The sequence below is a fragment of the Somniosus microcephalus genome, chromosome 4 (genome assembly GCF_052327205.1).
Source record: "Somniosus microcephalus isolate GS21.2 chromosome 4, FLI_Smic_1.0, whole genome shotgun sequence".
NCBI classification, from domain to species: domain Eukaryota; kingdom Metazoa; phylum Chordata; class Chondrichthyes; order Squaliformes; family Somniosidae; genus Somniosus; species Somniosus microcephalus.
In genome coordinates, this window is record NC_140990.1 from 203,949,713 (window position 1) to 203,967,212 (window position 17,500).

Genomic DNA, 17,500 nt, shown 5'->3' on the forward strand with positions numbered 1-17,500 from the left:
AATAGCTAATTTGTTCAATTAATGTTTCCACTTGTGGGCAACCCCAAAACTAGGGTCCTTAAATATAAGATAGTCACTAATAAATCCAATAAGGAATTCAGCAGAAATACCTTTACTCAAAGAGTGACTAGACTTGCTACCAAAAGGAGTAGTTAAGGTGAATAACATAGATGAAGCTAGGTAAGCACATGAGGGAGAAAGGAATAGAAGGATATGCTGATAGGGTGAGATAAGGAGGGGTGGGAGGAGGCTCGTGTGAAGCATAAACACCAGCATAGACCTGTTGGGCCGACTGGCCTGTTTCTGTGCTGTAAATTCTAAGTAATTGTGCGTGTAAATGAATACCATGACTCTCCATTTCAGTGGAAATTACTGTAAAACTACAAAGTATGTATTTATCTACTTATTTCTCTTATGTTGGCTTGCCAGCTGAAGTTTACAGATCTGGCAGAAGTCATTTTGTATGTTTATGGTCACATCCAGCTTCCTCTTACCCATCTCTTTCACTATCTTCCTCACTACTCACGTAACTAGATGGTATATTTCTTTTTGGTAATATTCATCAATGTGAGGGTTGTAAACACTGGATACCCATGTATCAGCAATCATGCATTCCCCAGCTTCAGATACAACACAGGTCCAATGCAAGGTAAAGTTTCCTCCACTTCATCCAACAACATATCAGCTACACGTCTGAACAGCATTTCATTCTGCTTCGGTACTATTGTTAAACTACCACCTATATTGTACACGAAAAGCCACTGAAACTATAATTTTTAAAAAGTGCAACTTATTTTTTCTCCTCTCCTTTCCTGAAGGCAGTATTCCATGCTGGAGTACAGTTCCATAAGTGCCATAAGCTCTCAGTTGTCTTGTCTAAATGGTAGGTTTCACGAACATAGACAGTGATTGTTAGCAGGCTATTAAATCATTGGTGCCATCATAGTGGAGCCTGATCCTGACCCCACTTCTTGTCTACACAAGACAACAAGCAGGAGACAAGCCCTGATTGTTTTTCACCTCCCTAGCAGCAAACCCGCTTAGGCTTTCATTCTAAAACAAAGTACACATTGTAATAATGTTAGTAAATGAACTCATTGTGACATAGCCAATATAACTCATTGACACTTCCACTACTAGTCAGTTGTGTAACATGCGTCATTCAGTGTGTTCTCTACTCAAAGGAGGGTACACAACAGTTGCTGACTAAAACTGAATGCAATAATTAGGAAACAGAATTTATACCATACATGTTGCATTTACAGCAAATAACTTATAGTACGGTAGTTGGAAAAACTAAAAGCAGAAGATTCGGCTAATTAGATAGCGCAACAGTGTGAGCTGGTCACTAATTCAATATCTATCATGCTGTTGTAAAATAGAATGGCTTCAAGCCTCCAGAAAACTTCAGTATTCATTCAGTTAGTCACTGTTCATGAACTGATTGGCAATAAAGGCCACAAAACCTTGCCATTGCACTCTCCTCTACCAGCAGTCTATCTATTAACCCTGTTCCATTCAGGTTTCCCATACATAGCCCTACCATCTCAACTTTGGCTTCCCACATGGAGACCCATTCCATCACTGTGCGAGGATACCAGTGTTGAGCTAAATGGGACAAGAGCATTGCCCTTAGCAGTCTTCTCATCGTAACACTATTGCTGCACAGAAGATACTCCTTGTTATTACTTTAGTATTGGTCACTCTGTTCTCCCAGCCTGCTGGCTCTCTGTCACACTAAGTCCAGTGTTCCAAAAACATATATCGTTCATATCTTGACGACAACACACCCAAAATAGATTATGTCTTCTGAATAGATTTGTGACTTATATAGAAAGCATATGTTGGAAAATGGTGGGTTCAAAAAGAAATAACAATTATGTCCATCACAACTTGAGTACTACAGGTGAGAGTGAGCTATGTCGGCTGTGTTACATTGGGCTTACTTTTCGTAAGACACATGGGAGAAATTCAGTATCGCCCCGTTTGGGGCGCTAACTTTTAAAAGTTGAAAAAATTAGCGCCAGGCACTAATGTTTTTCAACTTAAAAAAATTCAAGGTTTACACTCCAGGAAGGAAGTGGAGCGCTAAATCAAGCGCTCCACTTCCTTCCTGGAGCACAGCAGGCAGGACGGTAGGTGTGCATAATGGGCCGTGCAGCACTGCCGCATTGGAAGGCTCCTTCCCTCCCTTAAAGGGCAGGGCCATCACTGCAGGCTCTGCAATGGAAAGCAATTTACCTGGTCCCCGACGGCAGCCGCGATCCGGCCCGATCAGCCCAATGCACTGCAGCAGAGTGCCGGGCTGATCGATCGCTGGCGAGGAGAAATGAAAAAAAACATAGAAAGAGCAAACCTCCCCCTGGTGGCGATAACAGGAGGTGCTAAGGTGCCCAATTTCGCCCCCATAGTTTGTCGTGATTGTATAATATAAGTTTCAAAGTGTTGAGTTTTTATTCTTAAATATTATATATAAAATCTTTCACATAGGCTTAGCCATTTAGAGCTGTGACAGCATTGTTCCAGCACCAGAGTTATAAATCACTGAGGGAAAAGAAATGTATAAAATATGTTTATAAGAGCAGCTGTTTTATAGTCTACCTTTTTCTGAGCACGGTTGGACTCAAATGCTCGCTGAGTAGTTCTGTTTCCCAATGAAATGACCCTCCACAAACAATTACTCTAATGTGCATGGTTACAGCAAGCAGTGTCTCTATAAACATACAATACAGAAATAATTCTAGTCAATAGATTAAACAAGATGAAAAATAACCTTGTAAACTTTATTGCTGCAGGCACATTATGACTTGGCTATCAATGTTGCTTTGCTTTGGTTAAATGAAGATGAAGATCAGGAAGTTCTTGAAAATGAAAAAATGTGAGTACTACCTGTCACAAATAAAGGACCGGTTGTAAAATATAATTTACTAATCAGCCAAGTCACTTTTTACCAACCGAAGCAAATGTTCCAGGAACTTACTTTAAACAAACAAGAGCCGTATTTACCTCAATTGAAGAAAAACACTAATCCATTTCTGAAGGGGCAAGAGTTCTCTAATAATGTTAGTGTTATCTAAAAGCAGTGCACCACTCTTTGCTAAAATTAACATTCAGAGCAGGATATAGCCCCCAAAAGAGTACCTGTTAGAACCAGCAAGGACATGTAGTTTGGAATCATTTTTAATTGCTAATTATTTAACCACAGCCAATTTCTATTGCGTGAATAACCTGTTTGCCTCAAAATTGTATTTATGCGTTAAGAATTTCAGGGTGAAACACACCTACATAACTTTCATTCTAACGAAAACATTTCTGGAATCTAAGCTGCTTTTATAATTCAACCTGCTGCAGTTTAGTCGACTGTTGTAATGTATGGGGTCGATTTTCCTGGAGCCGTCAGGTGGGGTTTCAGGCGTGTGGGGGGGGGAAATCCCAAATTCGGGGGTCCCGACACCATCCCGCCCAAAACCCGCCTCCACGTAAGTTTCACAGGAGGCGGGTACCCGCCCCGCACTGGGACCCGCCGACCCGAGGCGGGAAGGGATTAGTGCCAATTAACTGCCCGTTAACAGGCAGTTTTTAGCCTAATCCCTATTTTGAGGGGTGTCGTGTGGGATTCCCGACGGCTCCAAACCACGCCAGGTTAGAGCAGGCGGGCCGTCGGGTTGAAGGACTTGGAGGGGTCGTGATGTCGGTGTTCAGGTGAGTGATGGGTGCATGAGTGCAAAGGTAAGTGTGTTTGGTGTGTCTAAAGTGTGTAAAGAAGTTTAAATTACCTGTACTTAGCTTAACAGCCTTTCTTCCTCTAGGTTTCGGGAGTCCATCACTCAGCCGGCACTGAAAGCAAAATGGCTGCGAACTGTCAAAAGTGACAGCCTTCAGCTTTGAGTGCCGGTGAGAGTTCTAATTGAGTCTGTGTAGAAGGACTCAGGTTAGAAGTCAGACAGTGTTTGACAGCTTCAAACAGCTGTGAAACACTGATATTTCATCTGTCAAGACCTCTTGACAGATGAAATTTCAGTCTGTGATGTCGCCTGTTGCCGGGTGGCCCTTAATTGGCCTGCTGAGCCCATTGGGTGGGCTCAACAAGGTCAGTCAAGGGAAAATCGCGTGGATTGGCCGGACGTCAATGTAGGCGGGACTAAACCCCGAAAGTTGTAGTCCCGCCTCCTTCCCGACAGCTTAATGAAAATCGACCCCTATTAGTCCTGCAGAGATGATGATTTGTATTTTGTACATAAATGGTGCTGTAAATAGTGTATCATCTGGGAAAAATGTTTAGGAAGGACGTTGTTAAGACACCTTGGCAGACACTTTAATTTATTTTGTATACAGTAATTATGTTAGTACAAATTTAATTGAAACATGAAACTGGTTTAATTGAAATTTATTTAATGTGAGCCACTTGCTCTCCAATTTTCACTCCTTCCTTGTGAGGAGTTATCCAGCCTCCTCTCAGCATTCCTCTGTCAGCGAATAAACTCCATGCATGGACAGCTGAGGTTGTAAAGTTGTTTTGGCACGCTCTTCAGTGCAGAATATTACAACACAATTCTGAAACACCCGGTATGTTTCTAAACTATGCCTAATTCCACTCATGTTTATAGGGTAATTTCAAGTCACTCTGGTTCTAAATACCCGAATAAAATGGAAAGAGAAGCAATGATCCTATCTTCTTTTGCTGGAATTCTAATGGCAAGTCAATTTTTTTTCCTTTTAATTCAGTGAACGGATGTATAATATTTTCTACTGTGCTGAGCCTGAAAATTACTTTTACATGTACAATACTAAAGAAGTTTAGGTAATTGTTCCTTTTGTAATGGTCTCAGTCATCCAACTCCATCATAATCTATGTTCTAAAGTGATCTGAAACAAAATCTGTATGCTATGGGGAAGATACTTTGTGCTCAGTGTTTGTCCCTTATTTCCAAAGGGATATCTTTATTAAAAAATACAAAATAAAAAAAATACAAGCTTTATTCTTTTCAGAATAAATCACCTGCTACAGAGATTAAGTTTTATTCTTTTCATAATAAATTACCTACTACATAGCTAGAGCACAAATCAATTGACACAAACTTGCCAATAGATACAACCCTAATATGGTTTAATCTCTGTTTGGGTATATTGTATAGTATTGGTAAGCTGAATTTCAGACATTTTAAAGTTGTATCCAATACAAAGACACTTCTGTCAATTTTCATCTTTAAGTCTTATGAATTTTAACTCCCATCCCAATGCTGAGTACTTGCAGAAACTCCATAGCAACAGAATGATAACAAGTAGTTTAATAATTAAGTTTTAATGTATATGTATTTCATTTTGTGCTGAAGCAGTAAGTTTGTGTATTTTGTGGGTACGATTAATTTTACTTATTTTATTTATCTGCTTTTACAATGATATTGATGCAACAGTATTAAAGTGGTAAGAAATTATTTTTGAAATATTGAAATGAGTCGATTTACCATATTATTTAACAAAACATCAAAACCATTTGCTGTAGCAGAAGAGGATGAACTTTCAACTGGTATGAAGCCTAAGACCTGCATTTATTTAGAATTGATCATTATATCAAACCTTGTTCCAGGCTGATGTTGGTTTGATGGAGCCTCTCGGGGGTTTGATGGAGCCTCTCGGGGGTTTGATGGAGCCTCTCGGGGGTTTGATGGAGCCTCTCGGGGATGTGCTTGCTAAGGCTGGATTAAAAAAAAAATGAAAATTGAAATAAAAAATACAAGCAATAAATGAAACCAAAAGGCACATATGCCAACTGGTCTGAGGAACAAGGGCAGCTGCACAGGAACAGGTCAGTGCACCCTCCAGAAAATCACAGATTCAGAGACCCATAACAAATAAGGCATTAATATGGCTGCCACCTTGAAGACACCCATTACACCGGCATCCCACAAGTCTGAGGCAGATTAACCGTAGAAGTGCATGAGACACTGGGAAGAGGGTACATTAAAACAGACTATCTGTGATCCTACAGCATCACTGTTAACTCCCCCTAGACTACCAGTAAAACCTTCTCCCAAATTCTACCCCAAAATAATATTGACTTATCAACCCCTAGAACAGAGAGGAAGGAAACGGGGAAACCCACAGTCTAACCAGAACCAGACCGAGGCACAGTCACACAGGCAGAACCCAAACCCTGAAGGGTAATGACACCTCAAAATTAATCAAAGGAAATTATAACGTAGAAATTGGAGCTAGCAAAGTGACTTTGATAATGGGGGTCTCAAACCTGTCCAAGCTAAAAGTTTCCCCAGTTCAGTGACAGAAATAGACCGCTTTGCAGGGGCAAAGTTGAGGCATTCCTCAACAGTTCTGGATACATTGCAGCTCCATCGAGAAACAAAAGTTGTGCATCAATAATAGAGAATGTAATTAAATAACTGCAGTTACTACTGAAAGTGTCAGTAAAGAAGGCAGCTTGGAGAGAGAAGGTGCATTTCAAAAGATCAGAGTAACGAGAAATAGATTTCCTAAAATGTATTTTTAAGTTGTAACTATTATTAATAAACGTGATCAATATTCAATCATTTTATGGTGCAGCACGTGACAGGAAGTAGCTCATAGCACAGAATGCAGCTGAATGAATTAATCAGTTGAAGGTTCCCTATTCCGATACAAAACCTGCCAGCACTCCGTATTGTTAATTAGGAATGCAGACTTTTATTGTGCATTAAATACCATTGCTTAGCCAATTACTTAATCTAATCTATTGATCACTGTTTCAAATTTAAAAAAAAAAAGTAACAACAGAACTTTGTGCAGTGAAGTAAAAGATAGTTTTCCTGAACATTGATCTGAACAAGGAAGGCAAACTGGGGACCAATTGCTGTAGCCAGAGAGCGGGCCTCCCAGCTCGAGAGAGAGAGAGCGGGCCTCCCGGCTCGAGAGAGAGAGAGCGGGCCTCCCGGCTCGAGAGAGAGAGAGCGGGCCTCCCGGCTCGAGAGAGAGAGAGCGGGCCTCCCGGCTCGAGAGAGAGAGAGAGAGAGAGAGAGCGGGCCTCCCGGCTCGAGAGAGAGAGAGAGCGGGCCTCCCGGCTCGAGAGAGAGAGAGAGAGAGCGGGCCTCCCGGCTCGAGAGAGAGAGAGAGAGAGAGAGAGCGGGCCTCCCGGCGAGAGAGAGAGAGAGAGCGGGCCTCCCGGCTCGAGAGAGAGAGAGAGAGAGCGGGCCTCCCGGCTCGAGAGAGAGAGAGAGCGGGCCTCCCGGCTCGAGAGAGAGAGAGAGCGGGCCTCCCGGCGAGAGAGAGAGAGCGAGAGAGCGAGCCTCCCGGCTCGAGAGAGAGAGAGCGGGCCTCCCGGCTCGAGAGAGAGCGGGCCTCCCGGCGAGAGAGAGAGAGAGCGGGCCTCCCGGCGAGAGAGAGAGAGAGAGAGAGCGAGAGAGCGAGCCTCCCGGCTCGAGAGAGAGAGAGAGAGCGGGCCTCCCGGCTCGAGAGAGAGAGAGAGAGAGAGAGCGGGCCTCCCGGCTCGAGAGAGAGAGAGAGAGAGAGAGCGGGCCTCCCGGCTCGAGAGAGAGAGAGCGGGCCTCCCGGCTCGAGAGAGAGAGAGAGCGGGCCTCCCGGCTCGAGAGAGAGAGAGAGCGGGCCTCCCGGCTCGAGAGAGAGAGAGAGCGGGCCTCCCGGCGAGAGAGAGAGAGAGCGAGAGAGCGAGCCTCCCGGCTCGAGAGAGAGACAGAGAGAGCGGGCCTCCCGGCGAGAGAGAGAGAGAGAGAGAGAGAGAGAGAGAGCGGGCCTCCCGGCTTGAGAGAGAGAGCGGGCCTCCCGGCGAGAGAGAGAGAGAGCGGGCCTCCCGGCTCGAGAGAAAGAGGGAGAGAGAGAGAGCGGGCCTCCCAGCTCGAGAGAGAGAGAGCGGGCCTCCCGGTGAGAGAGAGAGAGAGAGCGGGCCTCCCGGTGAGAGAGAGAGAGAGAGAGCGGACCTCCCGGCGAGAGAGAGAGAGAGCGGACCTCCCGGCGAGAGAGAGAGAGAGAGAGCGGACCTCCCGGCGAGAGAGAGAGAGCGGGCCTCCCGGCGAGAGAGAGAGCGGGCCTCCCGGCTCGAGAGAGAGAGAGAGCGGGCCTCCCGGCTCGAGAGAGAGCGGGCCTCCCGGCTCGAGAGCCTGATTCGGAATTGTGGAATTTACAAATGTTTGAACTCTAGCAAATTTCACTTGAAATTTGCTAGTTCTTGGCTGATGTATTAATGGAGTTCTCCATTGTGGGGATTTGGGGGAGAAAAGGTTGGAATGATTATTCCTGTCCTGGAGATATAGAGCAACTGAGAAGTCCACTGTTTTGGATCATCCAAGTCTCTTGACTAAAGTATTTGTGTAGCATCAGAGGGGCAAAATTAGTCAAGGTGAGATTAATTGCCAAAAATCTAACGTGAGCAACCAACAATCTGTTTTGTTAATAATGCACCACAATTTCTTTGGAAATTCAGTTTTGGTATCAATTATTGAAAGAATAATACTGCAATAACTGGACATATTGCAGGTACTTTGTTTCTTATATTATTGTAATCTAAACATTTTTAGCAGTCAATACTTACTACACCTGTAAATCATTACTGTGAAGTGAGAGAAATGCATAGAAACATTGAATGTTGCGTAGTTCATTCCCAGAATGTTGTGAACTTAACAGGTATGCTTTTATTATAGTTCTGAAATGCTCCTGAAGTCCTATTTAAAGGGTTCAGTCTACTTTTCCATCTGTTTTCAGAACAATGTACCACTAGAAGACATTCTTGAGCTTTACAGATATAGACCCTCAGTTACTCAGTTCTGTAAGACCATTAAGGTAAGATACCTTGATTAGGGATAAAGACAAAGGTAACTCATTTGAGAGAAAAGTATTCTTGATCATTGCACAGATCGTACTTCAAACATGCTTGTCTCATTAGTTGTTAGAGTTTACTTGGTTTTTAAGTCATCCAGCTGTTAATTAAAGTGTAACACTCATTGCAAAATACAGGAAACCAACATATTGAACTGTTAGATACAGAAAGGATTGTTACATGATGTTTTTCCCCTCCTGTTCATCATGACCATTCTGTGTGTGCAGCTTTAAAGCTAAAAGACATACGTCACTTTTTAATGTTGCCACTAGGTTGCAGACTTTGACCACAGGACACACCTTTCTTTACTGCAGCGAACTCTTAATGCAGAGGCACAGATTAAACCATTGTTTAACTCTTCTGGTTTAAAATTATTCCCTTAATATCCACTCACTGACTTTGGTAACCCTTTCATTTTTCTAAACTATAAGTGGTTAAAAAGTAGGTGTAAACTGTTGTAACCGTTTCCACTTCTGTCACTTTGTTCTGCATAAGTACACAGGGAAAAAAAAATACAACTGACAATCACATTGATTTATATTACTAATCCATTGAATTATTTTGTGGAAAAGTCACCAAAGATCTTTCTGTAACTGTCACAATAAATTAATAGGCACATATTTAAAGATTTGTTACATAATTGCAGCTTAATTTAATCTTAAAATTACTAATTTAGTGGCAAAATGAGAAACATCCTGCATTTCCAAAGACAAAGTTCATGCAGTCAGCAAGGTGGGGGGAGGGGGTGGGGGTGGGGTTGAAAATCCTTTCAAACTGTGCCTTTGTGGACTTTGATTCACTAAGGAAGCCCTGGATGAGCTATGCCACCTCCTGCACAACGATCTGCAGCCCAGATCTTTAACTGAACAGCTTTACCAGTAGTGTCAAAGTTAAAACAGGGTTAAAACAAAGTTAAAACTTTCATGCCACTAACTCCTTCAAACTGGGAACTTCTGCAATGTCACCCAGGGTACTGTCTGGGCCGACATATGACAAGCCATTTGCTATTCTGAGAACTGGCAATGTGACAGATCACTGATGCCATCCTCCGGAAAGCTGGGGAATTGATCCATCTTGGAATGACTCCTAGGCAGCAGTATGACGGGGTGATTCAGTTCTATCATGTTGCTGGTTCAAAGTTCAGGGAGCACTAGATGGCACCCATATTTTACTGGGCGCTCCTACTGTGAACCTATTTAATTTCCTAGTTAGAAAGGGTGTTCAAAATCTCTGTGACCAACTACAATGAATCCTGCATGTCAATGCCAAATTTGCAGGGAGTTGTCATAATGCTTTGGTCATGAAGAACTCAAACCTCCCAGCTCTGTTCAGGAAAGATGGCCAAATGTTGGGCTGCCAAATCCTTTCATCAACTAGAGTGGTCATTGGAAGGACTAAAGGGACTCTGGAGCTATGGTTTTGCTCCCTTGATAAATCTGGAAGGTCACCGCAGGGTGCTCCCAAGTAGGTCTCACATAGTGGTTGCTTGCTGTGCCCTTCACAGTTTTACTATTCAGAAATGATTGGAACGCGAACCCTAAATGGAGGTGGGCCTGGTTGTGGAGGAACCTGGAATTCAGCCTCATGAGGATCAGTACTCAGAGGACTCTTCCTGGTTGCTGACACATCTGGAAGACTAAGAAAGCTGGGTGGGCTGAATGGCTTGGTGTTGCCCCATATTTTCCTATGATGTTACCAGTTTCAACTGTATCTGCTATTTTTATCTTTAATGTATTGAGCTCCACTCTCTTCAATTGAGAGACCATAAGAAAGTTTTTGAAATTAGCATTAATCCCAGTGATGTGCCATATTGAGAAATCAGCTTCCCTTGTATAAATACTCAATTGCGCTGACTGTACATAAAGCAGCCAGTGAGCCACTATTCCTAATAGCTTGGGTCAAACACTTCAGTTGTAAACCTGGTTACCACTTTTGATATATTTTGCACCTAATGAAATTTTACCAGACATCGGAAGAGATTAATCTGATTCCTTTTTTCTTCTTATTTTTCATGGGAGACACAATGGAGATTTGGAATACTTAAGTACAATAACTGTGTTACTAAGTTTGCCTGAACAGACTTTGAGTCCTCAAAGGAACAGGTGCCATAGTTCAGTTGTTGCCAATCATTAATGTTTGTCCAGATGCTGATCTTTGTTTCAAGTATCACATATCAGGTTAACACTTCTGTATGTCTTTCATCACTAGTACTAACGAGCATAAAGCAATTTCAAGTATTGCCGAATATTTGAGGGTAACACACCTAGATGTGTAGTGTTAATTAGTCTAACCTGTCAGAATAAGTTCACTATTTCTTTGGGCTTCCTGTAAAGCTGCTGCAATCTGCGTTTGAGAGAATGGATTTTAGAAGACTATCGCCACCTATTGTTTTTTTGTTGTTTTCCAGGGACATGTTCAGCCATCCAGTCTGTCCTTACATCCTTTTGCAATGCTGACTGCAGCCTGTGCAGCTGAACATGCTAGAAAACAGAGTGAGTGGGTTAAAACTTTTTTGGGGATGAGGGGGAGTAGCCCCTTCTCAAGTTTTTACCAGCTAAATCAAAGCCTGGTTTATTACATTAGCAACATCTGCATTTTCTGTTTAATCTTCTAAACTATGTCAGCCAACTTGGGAAAACTTTGATTTTCTTTTATTCATTCTCTGAATTTGGACATCGCTGGCAAGACCAGCATTTATTGCCCATCGCTAGTTGTCCTGAGAAGGTGGTGGTGGGCCTTCTTGAACTGCTAGTAACGATTTGATTCAACTGAGTGGCTTGCTTGCCCACTTCAAAGGACAGTTAAGAGTCAACCACATTGACATATAGAGCAGAACGGGTAAAGACATTAGTGAACAAGTTGGCCTAGAAATTCAGTTGGGCGCGCCAGCCGTTAGCGCCTTAGGAGGAGTAGATCTCGAGCGCGAGGCGCTTAGCGCCCGGGCGCAGCGCGATCTGCGCCTCGCCCCAACTTCAGTACACATTTAGCGCCGGCGCAAAGTCTTAGCGCGTGCCCTGCTGCGCGCGCAGATCATGACGTCATTTACTAGTGCAACGCCCTTTGTGCGCCCCGAACCGGAACTTCACTCGCGCCGCCCCATTGTGCGCCGGGCGGCCCGAACGCCTGTGAAGTGGAACGGTACACAGCCGAGGCGGGCCGCGGGGAGCGCAAATTAAAGGGCACTTACCCTGCACTATCCATTTTGCAGCATTCACTCTTGTGCAACGGTTTTTTGGAGAGAGACCAAGGAGGAGAGCTTACTGGTTTGGACCAACACTAGGACAGGTATTTTTGGCTCAGGCCAGAGCTTAGCAATTATCTTTGCCTTCATTGAGAGCTCATTGTTTCCCAGCATATAATGGGGGCTGCATTGGGTGCCAACACTGACTTTCAGCCTTATGCCAGAAGGGCTTACAGACGCCGTGAGAGAGTGGCAGCCCTGGCTAGACGCAGAGGGGGCAACAGGCGTCGCCAACTGAGGCCTTACCCACCCAGGGTATACCGCCAGCAGTCCTCCTATCTGACCATGTCTGCCGCGATGTGTGTAAGGAGGCTGCGATTCAGAAGGGAGGTGGTTGCAGACATCTGCCAGCTGCTTCAGAGAGATCTGCAGCCACAGCTGATGCGCAGGACGTCTCTGTCGGTGGCAGTGAAGGTGACGGTGGCTCTCAACTTCTATGCCACCGGCTCCTTCCAATCCGCTGCTGGGGACATCGCTAACATCTCCCAGTTCGCCGTGCATTGCTGCATCCGCCAGGTGACCGAAGCCCTTTTCACAAGGAGACATCAATTCATCTCCTTCCCCATGACCCTGGACAAGCAGCAGCAGCGTGCAGTGGGATTTGCAAGAATAGCGGGCTTCCCCATGGTGCAGGGCGCCATTGACTGCACGCATGTGGCTTTGCGGGCACCTCTGGAGCATGCCGAGGATTACCGCAACCGGAAGGGCTACCATTCCCTCAACGTACAGCTGGTGTGTGACCACAGGCAGCGCATCCTAGCTGTCAATGCCCGCTTTCCAGGCAGCAGCCACGATGCCTTTATCCTGCGACAGACAACTGTGGCTGACATGTTGCAGGCACAGCCTCCCCCAAGAGGATGGCTTATCGGGGACAAAGGCTATCCTTTGTGTACCTGGCTCATGACCCCGCTCCGCGCACCCACGACCCCTGCTGAAGAGGCATACAACGAGAGCCATCAAGCGACTAGGAACATCATAGAGCAAACAATCGGCGTCCTCAAGCAACGGTTCCGCTGTCTCGATCGCTCCGGGGGAGCCCTCCAGTATTCGCAGGACCGAGTCTCCCAATTCGTCGTCGTTTGCTGCATGCTGCACAACCTGGCTATCCGCAGGACTCAGGCACTGCCACCTCACGTTGGACCCCCACCTCAGGAGGAGGAGCATGAGGACGAGGAGTACCAGCCCAGGAGGGAGGCACAAGGTCCAAGGGCTGCCCGTCGGCGGCTTATTGAACGTCACTTCTAGGCCCCCTGTCAGGGAATGGCTTGTGCCAATGAAAGAACATGATTGCAGCCGCTCCGCAAGCCCTCAGCCGGTTAAGGCAACAAACACTTCAAAGATCAAACATGGACAATGTTAATAAATAAAATGCTTTATTGTACAAACTCAGGGCCCTTCCCACATGAAAACCAAAAACAGACGAAACCCCCAAAAAACACTCAAACACATTACTCGCTCCCACAACCTGGAGAGGATTAACAAAACAGTGCAACTAAAATGGCCGTCATCCTCGGACTTCGTAAAATACAAACATCACATCCTCGGCCTTCAAAAAACAAACATCCAATTCTCGGCCTCAAAAAAAACACATCCAATTCTCGGCCTCAAAAAACAAACACAACTGGCCACACATTCGACTTTTTGGCCCGCTAGGTCGATGCCTTGGCCATCTTTGTGTGGCCCCTGCCCGCCCTGCTGCTCCTCCTCAAAGTAAGGCCATTGGCTGCTGCAAGGCTGGGGGCAGGCTCCAAAGGGTCACATGTCGTGACGGCAGATGCCCTTGGGGGTCGGCCTAGTCGAGGTCTGGCCGTCGAGCGGGCGGCTGTTGAATGCTGCAGCTGTGGCTGGCCAGCATCAGTCGCTGCAGCAGCTCCTGGCAGCTCCACTGGGGGAGTGGCAGTGGCGGCTGGAGGAATGGGGGCAAGCTGGCGGATGGCAGGCGCTCGCTGGTCGCCTGAGACACTGGCACTCGCCCGGGCCAGCACAGCAGCATGCGCACCAATCTGCCGAGGGACAGACCGCTGTGCTGCTGCAGCGCGCCGGGTGCCCTGGCGATGCCTGGCTGACACAGCGAGTGTGGCAGCAGTGAGTGCCCGTGTTGACCTGTTCAGTGACCTCATCAGAGCACCCAGTGACTGCACGGCACCACTGATCAGCTGCCCACTCGCTGCCTGAGCTGCCCCGAATGCCGCACGACTCGCTGCCTGATCTGCCCCGAATGCCGCCCAACTCGCTGCCTGCTCTGCCCCAAATTCCGCCAAACTGATGGCCTGTGATGCCCCGACGTCGGTGACACTCCGAGAGAGGGACTCGATGGCCTCAGGCAACCGTGCCACTACCCCCATGAGCTCCGTGTGCCGGCGCTCCGAGTCCGCGGACAAGTCTTCGAGGCGTTCCATCTCCTCGGCGAAGACCATCTCCGGACTGGAGGCTGGACTCTCCCTCTGGGGAGAAGGCCGCCGAGCTGGCCGACCCTTCCTGCGTTGCTGGAGGCCGCTGGGCCCAGCAATTGGACTCCCCTCCGACCCTTCCCCCCCTCTGGGGAGAAGGCCGCCGAGCTGGCACCCCCCTCCCGCGTTTCTGCAGGCCGCAGGTCCCATGAGCTCCCCTCCCCTCCGACACTTCTGCGACGCTCCCCTCCAGGGAAGACGTGTCCCCTACATTGGCATGGGTTGCCACGGCTGAGGGTTCCCTTGATGGGCCGCCTTCCTCTTGCTCCTCCTCCTCCTCCTCTGAGGGGCTGTCAGGGCTGGCAAGTTCAGGGACCTCCTCCTCACCATCTGAAACCAGGAAGGCACAAGAGTAGCTTTAGAGTGAGGAGAGGGCGTCAGCGAGGGATGCATGAGTGGTGGCATTCAGCGCATTGGTCGGACAGTGGCAATGGATGTAGATCTGATGCGCAAGTGGGACGAGAGAGGTCCAAACGTGGATGTCCTTACCATTGGTGCCCAGAACAGGGTCGGCATCTCCACATGCAATGGGGCCAATCACCCGGCCACCCATGATGCGCTCCACGCGATGTTGAAGCTCGGTGAGCGGCTGGATCTGGGGTCGGCCTCCCCCGGTCGCAGTCCGGCTCTTCCGATTATTAGCCAGCTTGGCCTGCAAGAGAAAGGACGGCCTCTAAGTACAGTGTGTCGCCCTGATCTTGTGTGCACTGCCTCCCATGGGGGAAATAGCCTGGCCAGTGTGTCACCCTGATCTTGTGTGCACTGCCTCCCATGGTGGAATAGCCTGGCCAGTGTGTCGCCCTGATCTTGTGTGCACTGCCTCCCATGGTGGAATAGCTTGGCCAGTGTGTTAAGTGCAGAATGTGCAATTGATGTTCATGCCTGTTCCATAGCTGCTGGATGAGGGCTGGCCATTAGGGCTTTCAGGTCCCTTTGCCCATAATGTGAGGTGCACATGCAAGGATGAGGAGGTCACTGGAAAGGGTACTCACCCTGACAATCCGCGTGAGGTCATTAAACTTTTTGCGGCATTGGACACCGGTCCTGGGGAACTCGCTGTTGGCTGACACCTTGCTGGCGACATGCCTCCAGGCTCTCCGGTAGGCGCGGACCGGCGCCTTCCTGCCATTGTCCGGGTACAAAATATGGCGCCTCTTCTCCACACCACCAACCAGCACACTCAGATCACGCTCTGAGAAGCGCTGCGCTCGTTCACGGGCCCTCTGCATGGCTTCAGGCGCTATTTGGGTCCAGCAGCAGTGTTCAGGCCTAGCTGGAGGGCTCCACTATCCAGGGCGTGCCAGCAGACAAAGTCGACCCTTCCCCCTTAAGAGCTGGCCGGCGCCAGGGTGTCTGCTGTCAATCACGAGATGGCCGCACCTGCGCTGCGCCCGGCCTGGGCGCTCTCGCTCAGCACCTCCGGCTTAGCGCCTAAAGAGAGGCGTCCAGCACCAGTTTTAGCGCTCGAGCAAACTCTTAGGGCGAAGCTAATGAATATCGCAGAAGTGGCCTCGATTTGGCGTCGGGCACAAACTTTAGCGGCCGCCCGACTTTAACGCCCCAAAAGTGGCTACAATGAATTTCTAGGCCGTTGGGTTTTTACAACAATCCAACAGCTTCATGGTTACTTTTACTGAAACCACCTTTTTATTTCCAGATTTCTTAAACTGAATTCAAATTCTCAAACTGCCACGGCTGGGATTTGAACTCGTGTTCTCTGGACTATTAGTCCAGTAACGTAGCCACTACCGTACCCCGATAATGTTACTGTCATTGACATTGATTTTATTTTTTGCCAGTTGTTGGGGCTTTGCATTTGCAATCGAGTGGCAAATTTAAGATGCAGTGGTACACAGAGTGCTGCTGATGGTAAAGTCACAAGGGTTTCAACCCAACAGCAGAATTAAGACAACAGTTCTCATGATTTATACTAGATTTTGTTTTGAAAATTTTAAAGATGGGTGCGATCTGTCATTTTTAACTTCCCTCCATAAGGAATATTTTATTTACTTCTCCATGCCAGAAACTTTTTCAGACAAGCCACTCAAGTTGTTCAGGGCACCTGGGGATAGGCAATAAATGACATATGTACAGATACAATTTAGAACAGTGTGTAAAACTAGTAACTAGAAGGATTACCAACACAAATATCCAAACAATATTTGGCAATTCAATTCTTTTGCTTTATTTTTAGGTGCTCAATGTTTTTTTCTAAACAGGTATCAAACCGAACGTAGGAAAAATTGCCTCAAAACCAAACTTTAAGGGCACCTCTCCAACAAGCCAATCAGCTGACCAGCCTCATGATAATTGCAGTGGTACACCGCAGAATGCAGTAGGTACAGTTAATACAATAGAGCAGTTCTATTGGTGAGGGGGAACAGCAATTGTTGCCACAAGCAGACATGGCAAGTTTTGAATGGCTGATTGAGGGTCAGTCTCATCGGCCACAGATAACTTGGAGAGGCCTTGTCAAAAGTGAATTGACCTTCCTTTATCCCTTAAATCAATCTTGTTTGGAAAAAAAATTAAAGAACATGCTACGTTATCGAAAATATTGTGCAAAGCAGGTTAGTATGGAATATAGTTATAAATTGGATTCAAAATATTTGAAACACCTGTAGGTATGCACATTTTTGGGGAGCTGTGCGGACTTGTGCATTTCATTATCAATGTGAAGACCTTATGAATGGTTTGCAGACAATTTGGAGTCTGTAGTTTGGATCATGAAAATTTGATCTGTACTGGTGCTTGTCATTCAAAGCTTTCCCTTTGCTGCAGACTACAGTTCCCATAATAATGCATGCCTGGGTGAGGTATTCTATCCATATAGGTTATTGTGCCCAGATCGTTATGGGAATCAGCCTGTTTTGCATTATTAATAGGAATGAGCTGAATTACACAGCTTGGCTCACAAACCTGAAGGGGAAGCTTGCTAACACGAGCCACTCACTTCTTGATTAGATGATTTTAAAGTTGATGTATTTG

General features: G+C 46.6%; 1 protein-coding gene across 18 annotated transcripts in view; it reads left to right on the forward strand.

The window, feature by feature from the left end:
* The window catches only part of c9h2orf80 (chromosome 9 C2orf80 homolog), a 30,136-nt gene that overhangs the window by 8,375 nt on the left and 4,261 nt on the right, over window positions 1–17,500 (forward strand). For 10 of the 18 annotated variants that reach the window (XR_015078130.1, XM_085985722.1, XM_085985726.1 and 7 more), the window contains 5 exons: window positions 2,796–2,878; window positions 4,608–4,695; window positions 8,707–8,784; window positions 11,229–11,313; window positions 16,732–16,851. Coding sequence is in view for 13 of the 18 variants with exons in the window: in XM_085985722.1 (XP_085841848.1) it covers window positions 2,796–2,878; window positions 4,608–4,695; window positions 8,707–8,784; window positions 11,229–11,313; window positions 16,732–16,851 (454 nt within the window). In the remaining 5 variants the exon portion in view is untranslated. Of the gene's footprint in view, window positions 1–2,795; window positions 2,879–4,607; window positions 4,696–8,706; window positions 8,785–11,228; window positions 11,314–16,706; window positions 16,852–17,500 lie in introns of all 18 variants that reach the window. The other 8 variants (XM_085985730.1, XM_085985724.1, XM_085985733.1 and 5 more) reach the window with 4 other exon arrangements.